We start from the raw sequence: 26,748 nt of genomic DNA, 5'->3' as shown, positions 1-26,748 counted from the left end.
CTATGTGTACGTAACATTGTGCTAACATCATTCACAGAGGAAAAAAGAAGAAGAAGAACAATACATCCAAATACATCCAAATACATCAATACATCCAAAACCTAACTCATTATCATTCTCCTCTCATAGCTCTCCTCTTTCATAATTCTCTATTACTGTCTCGAGAGCACCACCATCCCCAGTGTCACTCAGAATCACAACCTAGGTGCCATTCTACACTTTATTCTCCAAATGTACCCACCCCCAAATCCAAACCTGTTATTACTCCCTAGTACTTTTTAAAATAGTATTTTTTCCCAATTACATGACAAGACAACTTTTATCATTTATTTTTACAAGATTTTGAGTTCCAAATATTTTTTCCTCCCTCTCCACCCCTCTTCTGAGAAAGATAGGCAATTTGATTTAGGTTATATATATGCTATCATGTCAAATAGATTTCCATATTAGTCACAGTTATAAAAGAAGAAACATATCAAAAGGGGAAAAAACCATGAAAAAGAATAAAGTAAGTGAAAATAATATGCTGCAATCTACATTCAGAGTTCATTAGTTCTTTATCTGGCTGTGGATAGCATTTTCTTTCCTCAGTCCTTTGTGCTTACCTCGGATCACTGTGTTGCTAAGAGCTGAGTCATTCATAGTTGATCATCACACAATATTGCTAATACTGTGTACAAGGTATTCCTAGTTCTGCTCATTTCACTTTGCATCAGTTCATAAAAGTCTTTCCAGGTTTTTCTGAAATCTGCCTGTTCATCATTTCTTACTGCACTACAGTACTCCATCACATTTATATGCCACAGCTTGTTCAGCCATAACCTGTCCCACTCCCTGGCTTTTCGGTCTTGCTAGGCTTTATTCTACTCGATCCACGAGCCGTCCACATTTACTTGCAGTTCCTTGCACATGGCCCTACATTTTCCATCTCTGCCCCAGCGTTTGCTGTTCCCTTTGTCTTTGGTGAGCTCGTTCTGAAGAAGAGCTACAAATTTCCCCAGATTCTTTCAAGACCCAGCCCAAATGTCGCCCTCTTCAGGAAGCTTTTCCTGGCACCAGCCTATGCACACCTGGGGCTGCTGCGTTATGCTCTTAATTAAAGTTACCTTCCTCATACTCTGTACACATCTCACAGAAAGGCTTTCTCCATTAGAGTGAGAGTTTCTTAAAGGCAGGCATTATTTCTGCCTTTCTTTGTATCATAGCAAGCACTTGACTGACTGATAAAGAGTTCTTCAAATGCTATTTAAAAACAAGAAATTTAAGAAATAAACACAGCTAAAGCACAAACACGATATAACAATTTTCTTAAAGAACTCTAACGATCAACTAAATAGCAATTGAAATAAAAAATTAAGTAAAGTAGATGATTATAAGATAATACTCAAAAAATCATTAGCCCTGTTGTATATTGCCAACACAACCCAGGAGGAATAAAAAGAAAAATAAATCCCTGTCATTCTAGCTACAGAAAGTATAAAATTTCTAAGAATAAATCTGCCACGACATACAACAAAGAATTATGTCAATACTTTTACAAAGCACTCTATATAAAAATAAACACATGTTAAAGTAAGTAAAGAATGAACTGTTTATGGTTGGGTCATGTCAATATGAGAAATATTATAATACTACCTATATTGATTTCCAAATTCAGTGCTATAATAATCATACTACAAAAGAATTACTTTATAGAATGAAAAAAACCCCAAGATTAAACTGGAGGAACCTTAAAGGTAAAGAATATTAAATAATTTTTAAAATTAAGAATGAAGAGGGTCTACTGGTATGAAATCTTAAATTATAGCACAAAGCAGTGGATATAAGTTTGTTTTGCTCTGTTACATTAATTTGTTATATGGAATAGTTTTGGTTTTGTGTATGTATGTGGAGGGGGGGACACAACCAGAAGGATGAACAAGAGAGGGGAGAGACTTGTGGGGGAGGATTCAAGGGGTAATGATACCAAAATATAAAGGAAAAGACACTTAATGAAACATTTTTTAAAATATAGAGAAGAGAGCAAAAGTTAGTTCAAAAAAGGACAAAGAAAGCAGGGCAGCAGTTGAACCAGTGCTAGACTGAACGTTCCCTTTAAAAATAACTGGCTGTATATCATAGTTTCACAGTCAGTAGTCCAATACAATCCTCTTTTTTCTATACTTTGTATATACAGAAATGTCCATGTTTGTTGATGTTTCATTTCATAATAACTAAAAATATTAGAAAGAAAAAAAGAAGCAGTGATGTCAAACTAATCTTATTTCCTTTTTGACAGATTACTAATTGGTAAATAGAGGGAATCCTGTCGACATAGTATTTACTATGATTTCAGAAAAACAATTAATAAAATATTTCATGTACTTCATATGGAGAAGATGAAGAGATGTAGACTAGATGATAACATATTTTGATGGCTTCAGAACTGGTTGGACGGCTAGATTCAAAAGAACAGTCTTTTGTGCAAGAAATCCTTTGGCAGGCCACAGGTTGTATGGGCCTTCTTTAATGGTTTGATCTCAGTTCAGTAGAAGGTCTCCACCTGAGTATCCCAGGAGGCTGAGCTTGGCCCTGTGCCATTTATTAGCATAGGTGTCCTCCTCATTATATTTGCAGATGACACAAAGCTGGGAGGATAGCCAATATACTGAAGGAAAGAATTAGATCCTCACAGGCTAGAACAGTACAGTAAATCTAAAAAGATGAAATTTAGGAAAAAGTATTAAGTCTTATTCTTGGGTTCAAAAAAGTAAATTTCACAAGTACAGGATGGGGTGACATTATTATCAATAAATAATAACTAATATTGATATGGTGCCTAGTATGTGTCCAGTACTGTGCTAAGCACTTTCCAAATAATATCTCATTTGATCTTCACAACATCCTCATTTTACAGATCAGGAAACTGAGGCAAACAGAAGTGAAATGAATTGCCCATGGTCATATAGCTAGGAAGTATCTTAGGCTGGATTTGAACTCAGGTCTTCCTGATTCCAGGCTGTAACAACCATGCTTCTTGTAGCTGCTGTGGAGGTGTAAGGCCAATAACACCAGCACACAGGAGGGCTGTTAGCACAGGTTCTTTGATCTGCTTTTCTAAGGAAAGCAACTTTAAGGGATTTACAATCTCACTTTAATTAAACATATATGTATCATTCACACCCTGAACTTCAGAGGAAACACAAACAGAAATTACAATCAGAAATTATCTAAACAGAGCAAATAACACAAATCAGCAGACAAGGATTCTGAGTGCCCATAGCAATACATATATAATTACCAGAGAGAGAGAGAGAAGCACCAATATCTGGGTTTTAAAAGGGAGGGGGGGTTATGCCTCTTTTACAGTTGCCCAGAGTCTAGTCTAGTGACATCACAGGAATGCTCTTCCAATGAGTGAGCCCCAAGCAAAATGCTAACCTCAGAGTACATACACCCTTTTCTGGGCTTCACACCACTTGAGACCAAATTAGCAAAAGGGTGTGGGCCTTCCTAAAAACGCAAGACTCAATCAAAGGCACTTGATTGCCTTAATGCTGAGAAGCACTCCAAAAGGAAAAACAGTAAAAAAATCCCACTTTGCTTGCCCTTACACTGGCCCATCAATCTATCCACTGTGCCATCTAGCTACCCCGGTTAGAGAGCAATTTATCTGAAAAAGATCTGGGGAATCTTAAAGACTGTAGGCTTAATATGGATCAGCAGCCCAATGTGGCAACCAAAAGGCCAGGAAAAACCTCCTGCAAAAGGTGAGATTTGAGCTGAGTCAAAGATCTAAGAGTCTGAGATGAGGAAGCAGAGGGGGGGGTGAGAGGGAAAAAGAGATCCAGCGCAAAGGTACAGAAATGACTGTGACTGGATTATTAATTAGGTGGGAAGGTGTAAAGTGGAGGCAGATTTGAAAGGCAGGAAGGGGCCAAGTTACAGAGAACTTTCAAGGCCCAAGAGGAGTTGATATTTGATCCTTTTAGGTCATAAGGAAAAACTGCGGCTCACCAAGAAGCAGGGCACTGCCTGATGAGCTGCATGTTTTAGGTAAATCATTTTGGGAGCTGAGAGACGGGATTAACTGGGTTTGGGGAAAAGGTAATTACGTTTTGGGCATGGTGAGTTTGAGGTGTCTATAAGACATCAAGTTCAAGGCATCCAAGATTGGTAGGTGATGAATGGGTGTAGCTTAGGGGAGAGACTAGGATCTGGGAATCATCTCTGGCGATTATAACTTACATAACTTACTTAAAAAAATAACTGCATGAGGAATTTGTTTTCTGATAGAATTAAAACAAGCAGAAAAAAGTAAAGGGCGGTAGGAAGGATTTGATACAGATTGCAACAGAAACTGGCATTGACCTACAGTAAAGGTTCTGGCAGATTAAGAATGGAGGATTCACTGATTATCTTAATCTTCTAAGAATCTCTCTATATTTTTAAGTAAAATCTCTGTAATGTTGCAGTAATTATGTATAATAACCACTGCTGTGGTATCTATTTTTAGTGTACCTTATCCATAAGCAAGACTAAAAACTAGGACCAATATGCATTTGGAAGAAGCCACAGATGTGTATGGAAGTACAATAAATTATTTCCTTAAGTTAGAATTTCACAACAGTAAAATTTCACATATTAGGGATGTCACATTTATTGGGAAGATAAAACTTGCAAATAAATTACTGTCCTAGAGCACCAAGTGCCTGAAAAGAAAAAAGAATTTGCTAACATCTCTAAATGATTCCAAAAGAATTTACAAACCCGACAAGATCATTTTCTAGTATTACAAGGTGATACCTCTTACCTTTCCTCTGATTACAACTGGTTTTAGAAGCCCAACTCAGTCGGAGACTCTGGTAATTAGTGTCTTCATCACACACAAGTGTTCTAGTCAAACAAAAGTCTATAACTGTACCAAAAAAAGGGCAGAAAAATCACCAACACCATGTCAAAAAGAAATAATTTCACAATATGAGCCCACTGAGGTACGCAAAATTATCAAAGAAAATATATAGAAAACACTTAGCATTTAGAAATAAAACGTCAACATAAGACACTTCAGGAAGGTTTAAGTTAGATGACCTGAGGTCCCTTCCAAATCTAAGATTCTATAAATTCATAATTTGTTCACTGTTGTTTTTTGTCTTTTTTCCCCTAAAACGTATTACACTCCTTGAGGAGAAGGACTGTTCTAATATCCCTAGATTTCCCTAATATCCCTGGTGCCAAGCACAGTACCAAGTACATAATAAGTGTATACTAATTATCTGTTGAAGTGAAATGAATTACTAAGAATGTTAATGGTATCTGATAACCCACACCACACTTCTTATGGGAAGCACTCCCATTCAAAAGCTAGCTATTTAAGATGTCATCTAAAAAGCAGTCCAAGGTTCAAACTGCGCAGATAATGTCATAATAAAGCTCTTCTTATAGGCGTAACGTTTGTGTTTGCAGATATCTGATATACTTACTCAGGCAAACATCAGCAAATTATCTGGTATTGTCTTACAGTGTTAAAAATGAAAAGGCATTATCAAAATGATTCAAGAACTGAGCTAGGAGACGCTCCTACTTTATAGTATCTACTCCAATCATGTTCAAATGTTTATGGAAATGAATATTCTATTAAAAAATTTTGAAATATGACAGTACATCCTTTTTAAAAAACCACTATCAAGTAAAGAAGCTAGAAATAAAAAATTACTCATCTGAACCACATTAATTTTCCCTCCTTTCCCCTGATAGTTTCATAAAGAGGGAAGGAAATATATGGACTGATAAGATACAACACTGCCCAAGGTGTCCTATACCTGCTACTGATAACTGCTCTGTGTAGGATCCCATGTCTACTTGTTTCAGTTTCCTTTTCCCTGTCTCCGGTTTCTCTCTGCTTTGTCCATTGCATCCTGACCCTAAATATCCAGGCTCCATCCCCCAACCACAGAAGCTTAAGAGAATCTCTACCTAATACCTTCAACTTTCCTCAGTGACAGAGGCGATTGATATGGTCAAAGGGAGAAGATAAAAGAATGAGATTTGTTCTCCAACCTCACAGGCACAGCTCAATAATGGTAGGACCTCAATCTAAATCATTCACGGGCTTTCCTCCAATTTCACAAAAATCACCTAATACCAGTCACTTTAGATAACAAGTGACTTCAGTGGGAAATAGGAAAGTATTTATTTGTAGAAAGAAAAAGAAGGAACTGTGAGGAGAGATTTTGTTAAATTTTCTCTTCCAATAAAGGATTTGGCATAGGGAAAAGGGGAGAGGAAAAAGAAGGTAAAGGAAGACAAATACTTGCAACAGATCTATCACCTACCATATTTGACGTCTGGGACTGTGACAGAACTCTCTGCAATGTTTGTAGATAAAATAATCTAGTGAAAAGAAAATATCATATAATGTATGCACTCAACGAATAACAGGCAGAAAGGAATCTCCTAAACGAGAAAATTATAAACTCCTCAATGGTACTTCCAGGGCATAAATTATTTTGAATGAGCAATTCTAAAATTTAAGCGGCTAAACTGAGTAAGTTTTTACAAGGTGCTACCATGAAAAAGCAGCAACAGCAGCTCATATAGCACTTTTGTCCTAATAATTCTGTTGGAAAGGACCGCTGTTACTGGGTTTTTTTTACAGATAAGAAACCATAAGCTTGGGGGAAACTGTGATCTTCCCACGGTCACTCAGCTAGTTTCCAGGCCATCATTCAAGGCTCCATTCTTGTCAGCCTCCTATGCCTTCCCCTGAGCGACTTACCAGGCAGGATTTCAAGCTGAACTCCATTTAGTTTGTTCACGTGACCATAATTTGTGCAATATATACATTATAGTATCAGGTAGAAGGCCTTGTCCTAAAGGACCTGAGTTCAAGACTCACCTCTGATATATATCGGATGTGTGACCCTAGACAAACCACTTAATGTCTAACTGATCTAGCTTTAGGCCAGAGGCATGTGTTAAACACGTACTTGCAACACACCAGAGTGTAACCCCAAACAGATTAAAATGTAGTTGTGAAATATTTGACAAAATATATAAAAATGTAGATAATATTAATACGTGATTTTTTAAAGTCAGTAGGTACCTGCAGGAATCCTTATGTACAAGTTAGTGGCCCCATTTCCATTTGAGTTTGACACCACAACTCTAGGCAACTATTTAAGCCCGTAAGTTGTGGATAGGTACAAATATGAATTAGTAGAGGGAGTGTCCTCACTGTGGAGCCTCCAAAACGGGTAAGAATCACAGGTCTGGACAAAAAAAATACATTGTCTGCAGATCACTATGGTAGACACTGCGGGAAGTACAAATTTAAGTAAGATGTGCTTACAAGAGAAGACTAGCAGGGTAAGAGGGAGGGGGAGGATATATGTTTACACAAACGCACAGATATACACAAACACATTCACATACATATGCATATAGCGTGGTGTTTGATAATGTATCTCATGCTATTCTCACGGAAGGATGGAAAGCCACACGGGAGACTAGAGGACAATCAGATGGGCTCAAATTTCAATGAACAGAACTGACAGAATAATTGAACTCAAAAACAAGTCATTAACAGTTCAGTGTAAAATTAAAAAAAACAGTCTTCAGTACAATTCCTGGGGGTATTATACCTGCCTCTATGCTGTTAAATATTTGTACCCATCACTTTGATAAAGGCATGAAAATATCTTTGCCAAATTCAGATGACAGAGCCTGCATCTAAAGAGGCCTTTACAACCTAAAACACTGAGCTGAATGAGTTAAGATGAAATTTAGGATAAACATAAAGTGTTATAAGTGGGTTTGAAGGGGCACCCAGGTGGCGCAGTGAGTAGAGCACCAGCCCTGGAGAGAGGAGGACCTGAGTTCAAATCCAGCCTCAGACACTTGACACATTTACTAGCTGTTTGGGCAAGTCACTTAATTGCCTTGCCAAAAAAAAAAATAATAAACTAAAAAAACAATGGGTTCAAAAATTCCTAGGTACAAGTTTGAAGAGGCATAGTTAGACATCACATCTGAACCGCTAGCTTAATCAGAGCTGACTGTGTGATAACAAAATTTTTAAAAAAGGTAATGGAAATACTGTGCTACGTTAAGGGAAACACATGAGTGTGAGGAGTCTGGGAAGACCTGTACAGTGATACAGAGCAAAGAAACCTGAGCCGAGAGAACACTTTTTAAATATCCAGAAAAACAAAATATCAATATTATAATCACTACAACCACCAGCCTCGATTCCAAAGAAACGATGGTAGAACATACTTTCCTCCTTGCAATAGAGAAAAGCTGGACAGCTGACACTGAGGCAGAGGAGGCGTTCACTGTGAGACGTGGCCACAGTGCTGCTTGATTCTCCTTCACTGACCAACCTTATCCGGTTAAAGTAAGAGTCACTTGGAAGGGATAACGAATAAAGAAGAGCATCAGTAAAAATGTGTTTTGAGGGAGAGGAAGACAAGAGACAGAAAAAACAGATTCTAGTCTCAATCATGCTCTGCCTCAGTTAGGATGAAGCCAGAATTCTGCGAGTCTGTGTACCATGAACATAGATGAGCTGGAAAACATCAAAAGAAGGGCAACCTGAATGGTGGAAGACCCAAAGACCACTGTATAAAGATTGACAGAATAAACTGGGGGTGTTTAGTCTACAGAAGGATAAAAACTATCTAGCCTGATAAGATTAAGAAGGAATAAGATAGCAATCTTTTTCATGGAAAAGGAATTAGACTTGCTCAGCTTAGCTACAGAACAAAAAGCAACCAGTGCAAGTTTCCAAGAGGCATTTGAAATCACCCTTTTTCCCCATGTATGAGACGCACCCTTTTTCAAAATATTTGGGGTCTAAAAACTGGGTGCATCTTACACAGTGGTTGTAGACTTTCTTTCTTGCATTTCCTGCTTTTTCATGCTTGTTTTTGTGCTCATTGTTGTAGTTTTTTTTACTTGCGTTTCCCACTTTTTTCCACTTATTGTCTTTGTGCTTGTTGTTTCACATTTGTTACCAGTATATTAGGTTACGTTTTGTTACATTTTGCCAGGTTCTGCCCACAAATGGCTCAGAAAAGATTTTCGTACAGTGCTGAATTCAAGTTAAAAGTGATCCAGTTTGCAAAAGTGAATGGAAATCGTGCTGCCGAAAATAAGTTTCATCCTCCTCCAATTGAGAAAACAATCTGAGACTGGCTACGGGAAGAAGAAACCCTACTGAAAACTCCACAGCAGAAGAAGGCCATGAGAAGCAAGTCAGCACAATAGCCTGATTTAGAGAGGGAACTGAAGCTATGGATTGAACAGCAAAGGGCAATTGGAATTCCTGCATCCACAAAAATGGTTCAGCATGAGGCAAGAAGAACTGCTGATGAAAAAGAAGTTACTGATTTCAAAGGAGGAGGTTCATGAAACGGAATGGACTAAGCACAGGTACATGCACCAGACTTGCCCAAAAGATGCCTGAAAGCTATGAGCAGATGAATAAGACTTGAGTTCAATAACTTTATGTAATAAATGTTTTTTCAAATTTCAGGCCCCCAAATTAAGGTGCATCTTATACATGGGGAAATACAGTAGGTTTGAAGTAAGGAAAACACTCCTAATTATTAATAGCCGGCCAAAAGTGAAATGGGATGCCCTGAGAGAAAACACCAGCTCTAGAGGACGTTCTATTTTGGATATGCATTAGTCTAGATGGCTGCCAAGGTCCCTTCTTACTCTGAAATTGTGTTCATGAGATGGGAGTCACTGAAACGAATGTTGAAAAGCAGCAGCCTTTTTGGGTAGATAAGTACATCAAAGTCATAGTACGAGTGAACTAGATCAAAGGCAAATTGTATAGACAGGGTTCTTAACCTTTTTTTCTGTTCCATGGACCCCTTTGATAGACATGTCACTGAAGCCTATGGATCTTTTTTCAGAATAGTGCTTCTAAATGTGTAAAAATAAAATACACAGGATTACAAAGGAAACCAACTATAACTAAATATAGTAATCAAAATATTCAAATAACTACTGGACCCCAGCTTAAGAACTCTTGGTGTACCACCTTAAATATCATAAGGAATTTATGACTGTGGTTGTTCAGAAGAACTTTTCTAGTATTTCAGGCCTAGTCCTTCCTACAGCAGTCTGACTGAATTCTGAAAGCATCTCCTCTTTGTGCCTTTTCTGAATTCAACTATACCTGAAACTTGCCATTTCTCATGCAATCTTACTCACTCTCGGCTCTCTGACCAAGATATAACAAAAGTGGAAAACCAGATGCATCCGAGTAAGACCTCACCATGGCACTAGTGGGCATCAGTGACCTACAGATGGGACCCAGGGAGAGTAACAAGAGCCTCACTTAGCCTGAGGTACCAAGCCTGGAGGGAAGCACTCTCAGAACCAACAAGACTTCTCTTCTTCTCATGCAATGCCCCACTACAAACTAAGCAAGCAAATCCATCATTTCCTCAGATGTATCTCTTCCCTTGTCCTATCCCACAGGCCCCTTGGCCATCTCACATAAAATTTTGTTCTTCTCTTAGTTAAAATAAACCGACCATAAGAGTTTTTTGCTTCAGACTCATCTATCTCTTCCATGAAAACTTTAATGCTCCCCTAAATTAGATGAAACAAAGTGGGGCAATACCTTATCCAGTAGGCAGTGGGGAACTACTAAAAACAGTAATATGATCCAAGTAGTGTCTTGTGAAGGCAGAAAATCAAAGAATAAACTAGCAGCAGGAAGATCAGTTAGGAGGCTACTACAAAAGTTCAGTCTAAATTAGGTAATGAGGGCCTGGGCTAATAATGGCAGTAGGAAACAGGGAGAGGAAAATACAGAGATGAGGGGTATCGCTAGTGGAAGAATCAACAATATTTAGTAGATGCATGAAAGATGAAAAAATACAGGCATGATGGACTAGCCACACAGTTGTTTGGACAATCAGCTTTTAAACCCAGAAAATTCTTTTCTTTTTGGTGAGCAAGGGGTTTGGACTCCCAATTTCATTCTTGTAGGAACTCATCACATAATCTATCTGTTGTTTACAATCTTGAGAGTTACCTGGGGCACTAAGAAGTTAAGTGATTTGCGCCCATGGTCACACAGCCAGTACTGCAGAGGCAAGATGAAGTTGCTCAAGACCACTAGCCCCCTATCCATTTAGCCATGCTCTCTCCTCACAGAATCATAATTTAGGAAATAAGTTGAAAGATAATTACTTTCTCTAAGTGTAGTAACTGGGGAGACTGGACCAGTGATTTCATCAGTAAGGTGGTGAAGAACTTCCTCTACAAAGCTGACAGCTATCTTCTCTACAATTTATATTCTCAAAGAGACATCTGGGGGCACTGAAAGGGTAAGTAACTTGCCTATGGTTCATTCATTTCAGTTGTATCCTATTCTTTACGACCCCATTTGGGGTTTTCTTGGCAAGGATACTGGAGTGATTAGCCATTTCCTTCTCCAGGTCATTTTACAAATGAGGAACTGAGGCCAACAGGGTTAAGCGACTTTTTTATAAGTATCTGAGGCCACATTCAAACTCAGATCTTTCACTCTATCGACTGTGCCACCTCGCTGCCCCACTAATTTGCCCAGGGTAACATTAAACATAAAGTGCAGGGAAGGAAAACATGGCTTGTTTAGGCATGCCAGTACAATGTCTATCATTTCCAACTTTCTCACCTTTCTGTACCCAGGGACTGGAGATAAAAACACGTTATTTTGTTCTTCCAAAGTCACACTGGAATGAAGAGGATAAACCTGCAGTCTAACAAACAGAATATTGACACAAAATGTCAATGATATTTCACATTTATACAGCATTTCAAGATTGAAAAAAAAAACTTTTTTGTCAACTCTGTAAGGTATTGGGTATTGTGAATGTTAAAACCCTCATTTGTGTGAGGAAACCAAAACTCAAGAAAGATCAATGGCTTTCCCAAGGTCACAAAGCTATTAAGCATCAAAGATGGGACTTAAACCAAGGGTTTTTTGACCCCAGGACTCACGCTCTTTTTCAACAGATTTAACCGTAAATAAACTTACAGAAGATATTTTAGAACATGATCAGTAACTATATGCTTTGACTATACTTATTTAGAGACAGCTATAAGATTTATTATATGCAGAAATAATTCAACTTTTTAAAACATTAGTCAATTTTTTATGTTTTTAACTACCTTTTGTGAACCATGTTTGTAAGGAGTTCATGCATGTAGTTTATTTCACCTAAACCTGGGGAAAGAAGAAGAGTCAAGGTTATAATATAGCTTTTAATTTGTCAAAAACCAACTTTCAAATCAAGACAATCATTTTTCACACAAGTTCTATCCATTTTTACTTCCATTTTCTCTTCCATATTCTATTTCCCATTTAAGAGGTCTATTGGATTGGTCAAAATGGCACCTATAGTTATGAAATGAAGTTCTCTATCATCCTTAAAGTGTGTCTTCCCAACAAATTTGAAGCCTAAGGCTTTTAAGAGATTTGAATTTTTAATCCTATAAAAATTTTATTAATACCTTGCAAAACAAGGATGTCGGTTTCTACTCACGACCAAGTACACTTCAGTTTCCCAAAGTCAGATAAACATAATACCAAAGACAATCTACAGATCCAATGGCAAAATGGGGATAGGATGCTTTTCCTAGCATCTGAATTTGCCTAATAACCCATTTTATATTGTAACTTATGAGAGTCACAATACCAGAAATTTCTACAACCAGTATTTCCAAACTTTTTTCTTTTGAGGTCTGTGTTGTCGTCGTCGTCGTCCCCCCGCCCCTCCCCCCTACCCCAGGCATCCAAGGCAGTCAGCAAAAGAAAGGCTTTACATTGCCTCTCTCTCCTCTAAGACAATCATTTTGAGAGTGGGGGCAAATTCAAGTCCGCTTTTCAAATGTTAAATTCAAAGTTATTTTTCCTTTTGCTATGAAACAATCACTTGAGGGGGAAGATACTCATAAACTAAATGAGGGACTGATACATTGCTTATATTGCTCCTTCTAAACAAGAGCCAAAAGAAGAAGCTTGTTAGCACATAAAAATGTATGCCTACATTACCCTAATTTTTATAAAAGGTACTGCCCATAACCTGTTCATAGACCCATTTAAAATTTTTTTTCCTTTCATTGATGGTTATTCTTTTCTTTATTTTTCCATACCTATTGAGTTATATAAGAACAGATATCTGGTCTTGAAGAAGACCCTACCACCCCTGAAATGAGTTCTCTACGTGTGGCCTGGTATGCCTGCCGAGTTTCCATAAAATCATCCATTTAATAGAGCATTTACTGCTGAATAATAGGGGAGAAGAAAAAGTGTCTCTGATCACTTTTCTAGACCCTGAACACAAATTCATCAGTCATTTAAGAAATTGCATTTCTCCACATCTTCTGATTTCTTTTTAGGTTCAAAGAAACTATTAACCTAAAATTTTTAAATACAATAAATTTAAATGCATTGAGATGTAGCGCTATCTGGTGATTTTTCCTCATACAGTATAAATCATAGGAATTCAAATGCTAGAATTACACACCTAATTATAGTCTTAGCCTAAGCAGAACCTAATTAAGAAGTTTAAAGCAACAGGCTTAATGTTTTTTGTTTGTTTTAAAACCCAGATTGCATTTAAAAGCCAAATGTTTGAAACATTATCCACACCATCACTGGCAAAATACTCAAATACTAACTGTAGTATGCTATTTTCCAACACCAGCAAATAGCTTTAAAGACATTTTAGTAATATATTTCAAATACTTAAAGAGATGATAATTGCCATGATCTTGTCATCACCCATAGGTATTTCACTTCCACATCCAATTAAAATCTTTGAATGTTTCACTTTTCTACCGGCTCCTTCCCTGATGGCTACAATCACTTCCCTATGGTTAAAAAACCCTCACTTGATCCTTCCATTCCCACCTGGTATTTTTCTAAATGTTACCTCCCCTTCCTGGCTAAACTCGATAAAGTCATCAACAGTGGGGCCTCCACTTCATCTCCTCTCATTCTCTTCTAAAGTCTCTGTCATCCGGCTTCCAAGAGAGACCAGTTCTGTGCCTCAGTATTGGCCATCTCTCATGCCAGAATGTTCTGCCCCTTCGTCTCTGCCTTTCGGTTTCCATGATTTCCTTCAGGACTCAACTCAAACTCCACCTTCTACAGGCCTGCCCCAAGCCCTTCCATCTCCTCTAGATGGCGTGAGTCTGTCTAGTCAGTTACACGTTGTCTCCCTTGTCAGAACACCAGGGACTTTCTTGTTACTTGCTTGGTGTTCCCAGCTCCTACCAGGGTGCCTAGCATGAACTAAAGCAGGGCTGATCTACGCAGCCCGCCTACAACCATAAAAATTTACATAAATGCTTTAGTAAATGAAGCCGAGCTACCAAAGAGCTCTCCGTAAAATGGCAAATCAAAATATATTGTCTATTGTTTCAATAAAAACCTAAGGTTGGACGGCCCTGAACTAAATGCTTAAAAAATGGTTAATTGACCAAATGCACTCTTTCTCCTTCAGAATAAAATGTTTTTTTTAAAATAACTCTTACATTATAAAACCAAAGAACAATTTTGCAAATCTCTGAAAAGAAAGACAACATGAGAGAAATTTAATGATTTAATGTCCTCTTGGGATTAAGGTGTGTTCCAAGGCTGACGGCATCAGTCTATTACATCTAAAATTTATTCAAAGCTGCTTAACTATGTACTATTTATAACCATGCCAGTAAAACCCTAAAAATAATAAACAATTTTTTTTTATCAATTTACAGTTAATTTAGATTTTTAAATTACTTGAGGACTGTCCTTCAAGATATTCCTCTTTAAAGTTTGATTACTTGTTAAAGTACAAGTTAAAAAATGAATCATACTAAAGACAATATTTCTGTTCATGCTCTCATTGGCAAGAAAAAATATTATATTGTTTTAAAAAGGCTAATCAAACACTTTCTCCTCTACTCAAAGTAAAATACAAAACAAATACCCACCTGGCAAAAAAAACAACACACTACTGCGTTCTGACACAAAGTTGGAACTTGACACGGTCTTATCCCTAAAAGTAAAAAAGTGATATGAAAAAAACATGACACATCCATTGTCTTCACTGTATCATTATTATAGAGAGGAGTAAACTTAGAGATAATTTTGCTCAATAGATAATTTCACTGAACAAATAAAAATATTAAAGCCTAGAGAATAAAAGTGATTTGTCTGAAGTCAAGCAACAAAATCAATTACAGAGTTGAGATTATAACATAGTTCTGTAGGTAAAGCTATACCTGGAACCAGGATGACCTGAGTTCAAATCCAGCCTCTGACATTCACTGGCTATGGGACTCTGGGCAATTCATTTAACTTCTCCACCTCAGTTTCCTCATCTATAAAATGGGGGGGGGGGGTGTTAACCGCACCTGCCTCCCAGGATTGTGGTAAGGATACAATGAGATAACATTTGCAAAGCACCTCACAAACTTTAGAGTGCTATATAAATGGAGACCTCATCATCGTCATCGTCACTCCAATTAGGACAACAACGAGGACTCTAAGGAGTCACAGGAGTAAAAGTCAAAAGAACAATGAAAAGAAACTATCAGAGAAGCAGACATTCGCATGCGCAGGCACACGCACACACGCACACACACACATGCACGCACGCACACACACGCACACAAGTCAGGGCAAAGCACAAAAGCAAACCCAGAAAGCTTCCTTTTAGGGTTTTATAAAGCATAGCACCAACTCAGCAAGCTAGAATAACTTGCAACAAGAACTCAACCCAATGAAGCACAATGGAAAGTGCTATTTCTTTTGAAAGAAAGTAAAAACATTTCAAGCTGGCATCCTAAGCCCTCCGTAGTTGGGGTCCACCGTGCCTTCCCAGACTTCCTTTATAGGAGTCCTCAACACTCCAGCCCTACCTACTGACTTTCCTGACCTCAGCATCCCCTCTTTTCCCTATGTCTTTCACAGGCTGTCCCCAATGTCAGTAATATAGTCTCCAGCTCATCTTAGGTACCCCCCCCCCACCTATGAAATGTTCTCTGAGTCTCTGTCTTTGGTGTGTAACCTCTCTTACCTCAAACTACTTTCTATTTAGTAATCTCTCCATGTACTGTATCCCTCAGCAGAATGAAGAGAGGGACCATTATGTTTCTAACTTGGTACTAAGCAACAAATATGATAGTACATAACAAAAGTTGGATGGATTAATGACGTAGGAGGTTAGGGAACCTGGTATAAGAGGGTTTATGATGTGGAACTCAGAAAAACCAGAGTTTCTAAACCTTTGCAAGCTTGAAGCATATCCCAGCTATGCTACTGAAGACTCAAAACCACCATCAGATGTCCAGAGCCTCTGGAGGAGTCAAACAGACCAATTAACCAATAAGTATTTATTAAGTACCTACTAAGTGCCAAGCAACGTGCTAGGCAATGGACTTTTTTTTAAACACCTGAGAAAAAAGAGAATTAGAAATCTGTGAAGACATACGCTGCTAGGGATTGAGATACACCAAAGACGGGAAACAGAAAACCTTGAGGTAACTTTATGAGGTATATGAGATATCTTTTATTAGGTGCATTGGGACCCAATCACTAGATATTTAACACATGCAGATGACCAAACTCATCTCTCTTTTTTCCTCATATCTGAGAAAAAACAAACTCATAGTATTCTCTTTCACCATTTTTAATGGGGTTAGAGGTAAATGCATGGAATTTTCCTAACGTATGGCCAACAAACTTTCAGTTACTTCTTTCATAATTCCTGTTATTCATTTAGCTAGGGGAAAACCCCTGCTACCACTTCCCATTCTGAATCCCCATCCACCTTAGTCCTACACTTCCCTCAAGTCTCTATTCTACAATGACCGGTCCTTCCACTGTGCCCACTTGAACCCCCATTCTATGGTAAACCAGTTACTGTTCTAGATCTTTCCCACATACACTCTTTCCATCTTGCACCTAAGAAAACCAAGCTCCTCTCAGATCACGCTGCATCCCTGACCAGCATCCCCAATACTATGTGTAACTTTTCTCAGAAACACAGCTAGGCACACTAGGCCAAGAGAAAGGTAAAAGCATGCTCCTTGCTCCTCTCTAACCCTTCCAGACCATCCCTTAGCAACCTCTCTTTCCCTTGAGAAATACTTCATCCATCTCTCTGCTGCCCTGTCTAAATCCTAAGTGCCCCCTCCTCTCAAGTTACTTCCTCATACTTTCACAATGGGTTTATTGCCTGGCATTTCTCTGCATATCAAACCAGTTCTCATACATAGGGATTTTTGATAAACAAACTGATACTCCCTATGGACCTCACAATCCATTAAAGTTCAAAAACCCATCCACCAATACCAATGGAGCAGGGACTGGCACCTTCAGAGCAAAAAAGTGAGGGCCAGGGTGGAGTTAAAACAAGAGATGCCATCAGAAAGTGGTGGCCACAATGGTCTTCAGGCAGGGGCAAAAGCAGGTCACATATCCAGGGCTTTAGCAGTGGTTTCCAATGTGCAGATTAAGAGCCCACAAACATCTACAGGTACACCAAGCATTTTTTGTTTTGAACTTTAAGCTCTAACAAAACATATAGTATGACTCAGTGAAACGAGAAAACATGCTTTCAGTGGATGGACTAAAGTATACCAAACAGAATTATTACTACTTTTGAACCACGTGCAATCTGGTTAGGGTTAATAAATAAAATTCATATAAAACTATTACTGAATTTTTTTCTATGTTTACTATGATGGTATCATACTAGAGTCAGCAAACTTCATGCTTCATATTTCTGATTCTCCAGGTCCCAGGCAGGAACCAGAATAAAGTTTTGCCACAGAGGTTGCTTCCAAAGCTAACAACCATTTTCCAACACTATTTCCATGGGAAAATGAAGCAACTCAACTTTTAGAGTGTGATATATTTTTTTTAAAACAGGGGACTACCTCTAATGTTGAAAAAACTTATTAGATGGGGAATAACTGAACAAATGGTGGTATATGAATATAACGGAATACTATTGTGCTAGAAGAAATGATGAGCAGGCAAACTTCAGAAAAAAAATGTAAAGACTTATATGAACTGATGCTGAGTGAAGGGAGCAGAACCAGGAAAACAATGTACACAGTTACAGCCATATTGTACAATGACTAACCTTGATAGACTTGACTCTTCCCATCAATGCAAGGTTCTAAGACAACTCCAAAAGACTCATGACAGAAAATGCTATCCACATCCAGAGAAGAATTATGGAGTCTGAATGCAGATGGAAGCAGACTATTTGCTCTTTTTTGCTTTGTTTTTTCTTTCTCGTAGTTCATTCCATTAGGTTCTTCTTTGCAACATGACTAACGCTGAAAACGTTTAATGTGAATGTATATGTAGAGCCTATATCAAATTGTATGCCATCTTGGGGAAGGGAGGGAGTAGGGAGAAAATCTGGAACTCAAAAGCTTGTGGAATTGAATGTTGTAAACTAAAAATAAATAAATACATTTTTAAAAAGAAAAGAAATGATGAGGAGATAGATTTCAGAAAAGCTTGTCAAGATTTATATGAACTGATGTTGAGTGAAGTGAGCAGAAGCAGGAGAACACTGTACACAGTAACAGCCACAGTATGCAATGACTGACTTTGATAGATTTAGCTCTTCTCAGCAATGTAAGGACCTAAAACACCTCCAAAAGACTCACAATGGAAAATGCCATCCGCATCCAAAGAAAGAACTATGGAGTCTGAATGCAGATTGAAGCAGACTGTTTGCTCTCTTTTTTCGTTTTGTTTTTTCTTTCTCATGGTTTCTCCCATTCATTCTGTACAACATGACTACTGTAAAAATTTGTTTAATAAGAATGTATATGTGGAGCCTATATCAGATTGCACACCATCTTGGGGAGGGGGGAGAAGAGGAGGTAGAGAAAATTTAAAACTCATGGAAGTAAACATTGAAAACTAAAAATAAATTAATTTAAGGAAAAATATTATTAGAAAAGACAAGCCAGAAAACAAAGATCAGAAGCTTTCAATGGTTTCTTTAATAGATGTAATTCTTAAATTTCATTTGAGTCTAATATAGACATGTGACTTCTCTATTTTTGAAAAGCAGATTCAATACTCCTTTTAGGCAGTCAGCTTCTACAACTATCAGTCCCAACTTCCTTTTGAAGTAAAAGATAATCATCAAATCACACTATTTAAACCAATGTCTCAATGGAACATTTCTAAGAAATGTCAGAAGGTTAAAAAGGAAAGCTATAAATCATGGTACACATTAATATCCTAACAGACTATAAAGATAATGATTTAAAAAGCATAAAATGTTTTTCTTAAGTCATTCTCCCCCTCTCCTTACCCATTCTCTTTCATATCCAATTCGTCAAACAATTGAATTAAGGAAATGGCAACTTCATATACTTCCTTTGTTATCATTGGTTCATCTATGAGCTGTGGAGGAAGCTTTAAAAAACAGAGAAATTATTTCCTGAGAAAATACATGGTACAATCATCTTTAACTAAGCAGATAAATTATTTTAAATCTTCATTCTAGGTTGTATGTCCAACAGGATATAGTCATATAGTGAAAATGATCAAAAGTTTCTCCTAAAATCCTGACTCATCTTAAATGATAGACTCCAAAAGTGATATAATTTTGGCTCCGTTAAAGGGTCCCACAAATGGATTCAGAACATGAATGGAAAAAGGTAACCATTTATTTATTTTCACTTTTTAAATGCTAAGCTAAGTTGGTATTGTTTGTCTATGGTAGAAAACTTCCAGGGAACACAAGTCACAGCTATATGATAACTCTCCCTTTCTAGCATCGAATACAATGTTTACTATTAACAATATCAGCTACTCATAGTCCTCACTAAGGAAACAAAAATAATTAACTCTCTGACCAGATGGCTTTCTGAATGCAAGGCAGACCATGCAATTTCCAAATTAAATTCATTTAAATAAGTACAGCTGCATACACAGTGATCCAGCAAAATTATGAAATGTGCACCAGACTGCATAAGAATCAAGATATGAAATGAGAATCTAATTGCTCCTTCTCCCCTAGAACTATACAAGGCAGTAGCCAGAGGCCAAACAGCAATAAGAAAGGGAGCCCCTAGAGCTCAGCATAGCTTCCTAGCTCAACCAGAAAAAATCCAGGAGCACATGCACAGCTGCACTTCCAGAGGCAGCAAGTACATATTATCTCCAAGAAAGTCTCGGGAAGGGGGGACGACAAAATATTCCAAAGAAATAAGAAAGCATCAGAGGAGGACAATGGAAGTGCCTGGGAACAAAAGCAAACGGTAACCAGACCAGTGAGCAATATTGGGGGACTAAGCACTAGACATCTGAAGCCCAGGGGATCTGAAGTCTATGATAAATTGTCCTGAGACACCAGAAAGTGCCTGAAGATTCAGTGCTCTGAAACTCAGAGTCTATTTCTGAGAAGTGGAGGTTAGCAGAGGAACCCAAGGGATACAGAAGCAAGAAGAGGCTAGGATGACCACCCCATGTAACAGTACAGAGCAGGGGATAGATAGATCCTGGCCCTGGTACAAAGCTTCAATTCAGGAATTAAAAGGAAGGGAGTAAATAAATCCTCAACTAGTTTACATAATTAATAACAGATCTAAAGAGCACCCCGCCCCCGCCAAAAGACAAGTAACTCAATAAAATCACAAATAGAAGAAAAACAGATTTTCTAACAAGGACTAGATGAATAACCATAAGGGAATGAACAATCAATTATGATGTCAATGAATATGAACTGGGATGAACTAACATAAAATGGAAGAAGTTAAAAGAAGCATTTTAGAAAGCAAAATCTACGAATATGCTGTTTATAAGGAACATAAGTGCTCACAAAAGATGTAAAAAAAAGGGGTTGAAGAAGAAATCTATTTGTGCCTCAGCTAAACCTGGAGAATATCAATTATGAAGGTGTTGACTGGGATCTCAGAGAAGGCAAGAGTAAAAACAAATCTTTAATTAAAGGAGAAAAAAAGGAAACTACATTTTCCTGAAAGGGAATATAGACAATGAATTGATTTCAATACTTAACATACATAAACCAAATGGGATAAAGTAGAATTTGGCAAATAGAAAAGGAGGTACAAAAGCTCAATAAAGAAAATAATTCCTTAAAAATTAGAATCGGACAACTGAAAGCTAATGACTCCATGAGACATCAAGTAACAATAAAACAAAATCTGAAAAAAAAATAAAAGAAAATGTGAAATATCTCATTGGAAAAATAACCTGGAAAACAGATACAAGAGAAATAGTTTAAGAATTACTAGACTACCTGAAAACCATGGTCAAAAAAAGAGCCTGGGGGCACAGTGAGTAAAGCACCAGCCCTGGAGTCAGGAGGACCTGAGTTCAAATCCAGCCTCAGACACTTGACACATGTACTAGCTGTGTGACCTTGGGCAAGTCACTTAATTCCAACTGCCCTGTCCCCCCCCAAAAAAAACTAACAAAAAAAGAGCCTGGACATTATCTTTCAAGAAATTATCAAGAAAAACGGCTCTGATATTCTAGAACCAGAAGGGAAAATAGACATCGAAAGAATTCACTGATCACCTCCTGAAAGAGATCCCAAAATCAAAACTCCCAGGAATGGTATAGCCAAATTCCAGAGCTCCGAGGTTAAGGTGAAAATAGTGCAAGCAGCCAAAAAAAATCAATACAAATATCATGGAGCTGCATTCAGGATAACACAAGATTCAGCAATTTCTACATTAAAAGATCAGAGGGCTTGGAATATGATATTCCAGAGGACAAAAGAGTTAGGATTACAATCAAGAATCACCTACCCAACAAAACTTAATATAATCCTTTGGGGAAAAAATGGATAGTCAATGAAGTGGAGGACTTTCAAGAATTCCTAATGAAAGGAAGAGAGCGGAATAGAAAATCTGACTTTCAAATACAAGATTCTAGGGAAGAATAAAAAGGTAAACAGGAAAGAGAAATCATAAGGGATTCAATAAGGTTAAACTGTTTAAATTCCTACATGGGAAAAAATGACACTTGTACCTCCTAAAACTAGAAGGTGTATATACAGACAAAGTTCATGGGTATGAGTTGAAAATGACAGGATGATATCTAAAAAATAAAACTAAGGGATGATAAAAAGGAATGTACTGGAAGAAGAGGAAAAGGAGAGGTAGAATGGGATAAATTATTATCTCACATAAAAGAGGCTGGAAAGAACTCCCATGTGGTTACTTCCCCCATAGCCTTAATCCCCTTCCACCACCAGCGTTCTTTTCAGTTTCCTTTCTTATGGGCTATCTTCCCCACCAGCGTGTAAGCTAAATGTCTGAAAAATCAATGGACAGATTTCTATCTGGGTACTTCTACTGTGAGAAGTCTGGCAGAAAGAGAACGTCATTGATAAAGTTTCTTTAGTATGGAAGAGAAACTCCAGAGTCAGCCTGGACTGGCTCTCCCAATTGTATTATATACTTATATAACTCTTCTATTTTGAAAAAGGGAAAGACAAAAAATAAAAGCAAAATTAACTTAAGACAATGAAGAACAGAAGAAAATTTCTTGAGATGCAAAAGTCATGACACTGTTCAAAGTCCCTGAGTTCTTAAAGCCTCACACTTAGATTGCTATTCAGTGGGTAACAGGTTTGGAAGAAGTATTATTTGAAACTGCTCAAAGGGCCAAAGAATAAACACAATTCTGTGAAAGAAAATCATCCGTAAAAGAATGGAATTATATTTTTAAATTTTGTAATTTGTCTATATTTTCTGCAAAATTATGCCAAGAGTGAAGACTATTACCATTTTTTGGCCTGCTTTCCATACCTAGACATTATAGCTTTTTAAATGAGAGGTATAAGAGGAAAATAGTTCCTATTAGAGTAACAAATGTCTATACTCTACCTCAAATGTATCCAAGTTGTATTCTGTTCCAAATATAGAAAATAGTACAGGCTTAGATAACAAAAATTTTTAATTGAAAGGAATGCCAACTTTAAAGGAAAACATATTCAGTAATGTAACTTTTCCATCAAGCTATTTCACTAAAGCACCTCTACTCTCCATCTACCCTATGCACTAAAGACAAATGAGGTCTAAAATCTTCTAAGTCTCATGATTCAAAGTAATCTTAACACTTTACAACTCCGTTCCCTAATATAAAAACTTTCAAGAACTATGGTGTTTAATATGTGTCCATTCAGCCATAAATATTCTTAAGTATTGAAAAAGCAGATTCACTGATAAGAAGAGTAAATACTTTTTCCTAATCTTTTTGGATTCTCTACTCTTATTTTTATTGATATTTTTTGTCTTTCCACAACCTTCTTTTCGAAATACATCTTACCCCACCCCCCCACCTGGCTGCCAGCAATCTTTCCATTGTAACAAAGATTTCAAAGGGGGAAGACGCTGGACAGCTTAGCAAAGCCCGTGGTCATACTGATCAAATTTGAAATTCTGTGCAAACAGAAAAGTAGTCTGGTAGAAACTAAGCAATGACAAACATCTCATACAGTATATACCAAGACAAACTCTAAATGGTTTAAAGTCTACATGATTAGACCTCACTGGTGATATCACAAGCAGATTAGGGAAGCATGGAAGAAATTAACTGTTAGATTTATGGACAGGAGAAGAGGTCATGACCAAATAAGAGATAGAGAGGATCACAGAAAGTAAAATGGATAATTTTACATGAAATTAAAAAGATTTTGCAGACAAAATTAGAAGGAAAGCAGGAAACTGGGGAGAAAATTATTACAAGTTTCTCTCATAAAGATCTCATCTCTTAAATATATAGGGAATGAAGCCAAATTTACAAAAACGAGCTATTCCCCAACTGATAAATGAGTCAAAAGATATAAACAGTTTTCAGAAGAAGAAATTAAAGCTATCAACAGTCATATGAAAAATCACTAATAAATTAGAGAAGTACAAACTAAAACAACTCTGAGGTACCACCTAACACCTATTAGATTGGCTAACATGACTAAAAGGGAGAATGACAAGTGCTAGAGATGTGGAGAAAACAATGACACAAATGCACTGTTGGTAAAGCTTTGAACTAATCTAAACATTCTGGAGAAAGATTTAGAACTGTGCCCCAAAGCATATAAACTGTGCATACCCTTTTATCCAGAAATACCACTACAAGGTCTGTACCCCAAAAAGATAAAGGAAAATGGAAATAGTCTTACATGTACAAAATATTTATATCATCTCTTTTTGTAGTGGCAAAGAATTGGAAACTTGGGGATGCTCAACAAATGGGGAATGGCTGAACAAGTTATGGTATATGTGACAGAATGTGGAAAAAAATAGTGAAAATGGTTTCAGAAAAACCTGGTGAAGGGTTCTATAAACTGATGAAAAGTGAAAAGAGTAGATCTAGGAGAACAATGTATCCAGTAACAGAAATACTGTAACAATAATCAATTAGGAAAGACTTCTTAGCAACTCTAATCAATTTAATAATGCACAACAATTAAAAAAGACTCATTACAAAAAATGCTATCCACTCCCAGACTTAGAACCGATGGACTCTGAATGCAAACTGAATTACAGTGGAAGAGATTAGATACCATACACAAACAAATACCATAGTAAATGACCATGGTAATCTAGTACTTGATAAACCCAAAGAAGCAAGGCTTTTAGGACAAGAACTTATTATCTGACAAAAACTGCCGGGAAAACTAGAAAGCAATGTGGCACAAACTAGGTATAGACCAATATCTCATGCTGTATACCAAGATAAGGTCAAAATGGGTAAATGATTTACACATAAAAGGTAGTATCATAAGCAAATTAAGAGAGCACAGAAAATTTTACCTGTGAGATTTATAGATAAGGGAAGAATTTATGATCAAAGAAGAGACAGAGAGGATCACAGAAAGTAAAATAGATAATTTTGATTACATAAAATTTAAAAGGTTTTGCACAAAAAAAATTAATGCAGCCAAAATTAGAAGGAATGGAGGAACCTGGGGGAAAATCTGTTATAGCAAGTATCCCTAATAAATGCCTCATTTCTCAGATATATAGAGAACTGAGGAAAATTTATAAAAATAAGAGCCATTCACCAACTGATAAATGGTTAAAAGCTATAAACAGGTAAATTTTCAGAAGAAGAAATCAAAGCTATCTACTATAGTCATGTAAAAAATTCTCTACATCATTACTGATTAGACAAATGCAAATTAAAACAATTCTGTGGTACCCCCCTCATACCTATCAGATTGTTTAACATAACAGAAAAGGAAAACGACAAATGCTAGACTGCTGGTGGAGTTATGAACTAGTCATTCCATTCTGGAGAACAACTGAACTATCCCCCAAAAGGCTACTAAACTGCACATATCCTTTGACACAACAGTACCACTACCAGATGTGTATCTCAAAGAGATCAAAGGGAAAGGAAAAAGAACCCCTATGCACAAAAATATTTATAGCAGCTCTTCTTGTGGTGGCAAAGGCTTCAAAATTGAGAAGATGCCCATCTGCTGAGAAGCAGGTTAAAAAGTTGTGTATATAACTGTGATGGAATACTATAATGCTATAAGAAATGACTAGCAGGATGGTTTCAGGAAAACCTGGAAAGACTTATATGAATAGAAACAAAGTGAAGTGAGCAAAAACAGGAGACCACTGTATATCTTATCAGCAATACTATAACAAAGATCAATGTGAAAGGCTTGGCTACTCTGATCAATACAATAATCCAAGACAATTCCAAAGTATTCATGATGAAAAATTACATATATCTCCTGAGAGAGAACAGGTGGAGTCTGAGGACAATTGAAATATAACTTTTCCCACTTACTTTATTTTTCTTGCTTTTTGGAGGGGAGGGGAAGTACAATACAGCTAATACAGAAATATTTATAACTGATATCATACTGCCTATCTCCTCAATGGATAGTGGGAAAGTTGGAGGGAAGGAGAGAATTTAAACTCAAAAAAAATTTCAAATGAATATTAAGGAAATAAACAAATGATTTTTTTTAAAAAATAAGTTAGATATGCTAGCTATTCGGCAATTACTCAATGGGATCAAAAAGGAGATTATATATTTCTTAGTTATTCATAGTAACTTTACAAAAACTGGTCACGTATCCCGCCATAATGTCCTCACAAACAAATACAGAACAGTAGAATTATTAAATACATCCTTAACTAATGACAATAAAAATTTTATTCTAGCAAAGGAATTGAATACAGCATTAAATGAAGACTAAACAGTTGAATCTGAAATAACTATTGCACCAAAGAAAAAGTACTGCTTCAAACAAACAATACTTAATTTCAACCAAAGGACAAAAAAACCAAAAACTCTGGGGATGCAGGTAAAGCAATCCTTTGAGGAAAATTTATCTCTTTAAAAACTTTCATTGGCAAAGTGGGAGAAAGAATGGATCAATTAATTAAGCATGCAATTTCAAAAACTGAAAAAACAACAAATCATAAAAACCCAACTAAATATCAAATTGGGAACGATGAAAATCAAAGAACAGGTTAATCATAAAGAAAAAAAGAAACTGATAAATAAAACTAGCTTTTTTTAAAAAAGAAAATGAATAAAACAGGTAACAGCTAGTTTAATTTTAAAAAGAGAGAAGAAAATTATTTGCATCAAAACTGATAAAAGGAAATCCAAAACAACTGAATATGAAATAAAGGAAATTATTGGAAACTTCTTTACCCAATTACATGCCAATAAAACTGACAAGTTAGAAGAAATATAAAAGTATTTTTTAAAATATAAAATACACAGAT

The 26,748-nt window shown here is 36.9% G+C and overlaps 1 protein-coding gene across 1 annotated transcript in view; it reads right to left on the bottom strand.

Moving 5' to 3' along the window:
* The window catches only part of TDRD9 (tudor domain containing 9), a 224,348-nt gene that overhangs the window by 88,469 nt on the left and 109,131 nt on the right, over positions 1-26,748 (bottom strand). Inside the window, exons 8-13 of the mRNA XM_036751321.1 lie at positions 19,326-19,429; positions 14,968-15,032; positions 12,160-12,214; positions 11,663-11,747; positions 6,315-6,372; positions 4,793-4,897 (exon numbers count right to left, since the gene is read on the bottom strand). Of these exons, the coding sequence (XP_036607216.1) occupies positions 4,793-4,897; positions 6,315-6,372; positions 11,663-11,747; positions 12,160-12,214; positions 14,968-15,032; positions 19,326-19,429 (472 nt within the window). The remainder of the gene's footprint in view (positions 1-4,792; positions 4,898-6,314; positions 6,373-11,662; positions 11,748-12,159; positions 12,215-14,967; positions 15,033-19,325; positions 19,430-26,748) is intronic.

This window comes from Trichosurus vulpecula, chromosome 3, assembly GCF_011100635.1.
Source record: "Trichosurus vulpecula isolate mTriVul1 chromosome 3, mTriVul1.pri, whole genome shotgun sequence".
Taxonomy (NCBI): Eukaryota; Metazoa; Chordata; class Mammalia; order Diprotodontia; family Phalangeridae; genus Trichosurus; species Trichosurus vulpecula.
The sequence above is the reverse complement of the archived record's forward strand: the minus strand, read 5'-3'. Positions and strand labels throughout refer to the sequence as shown.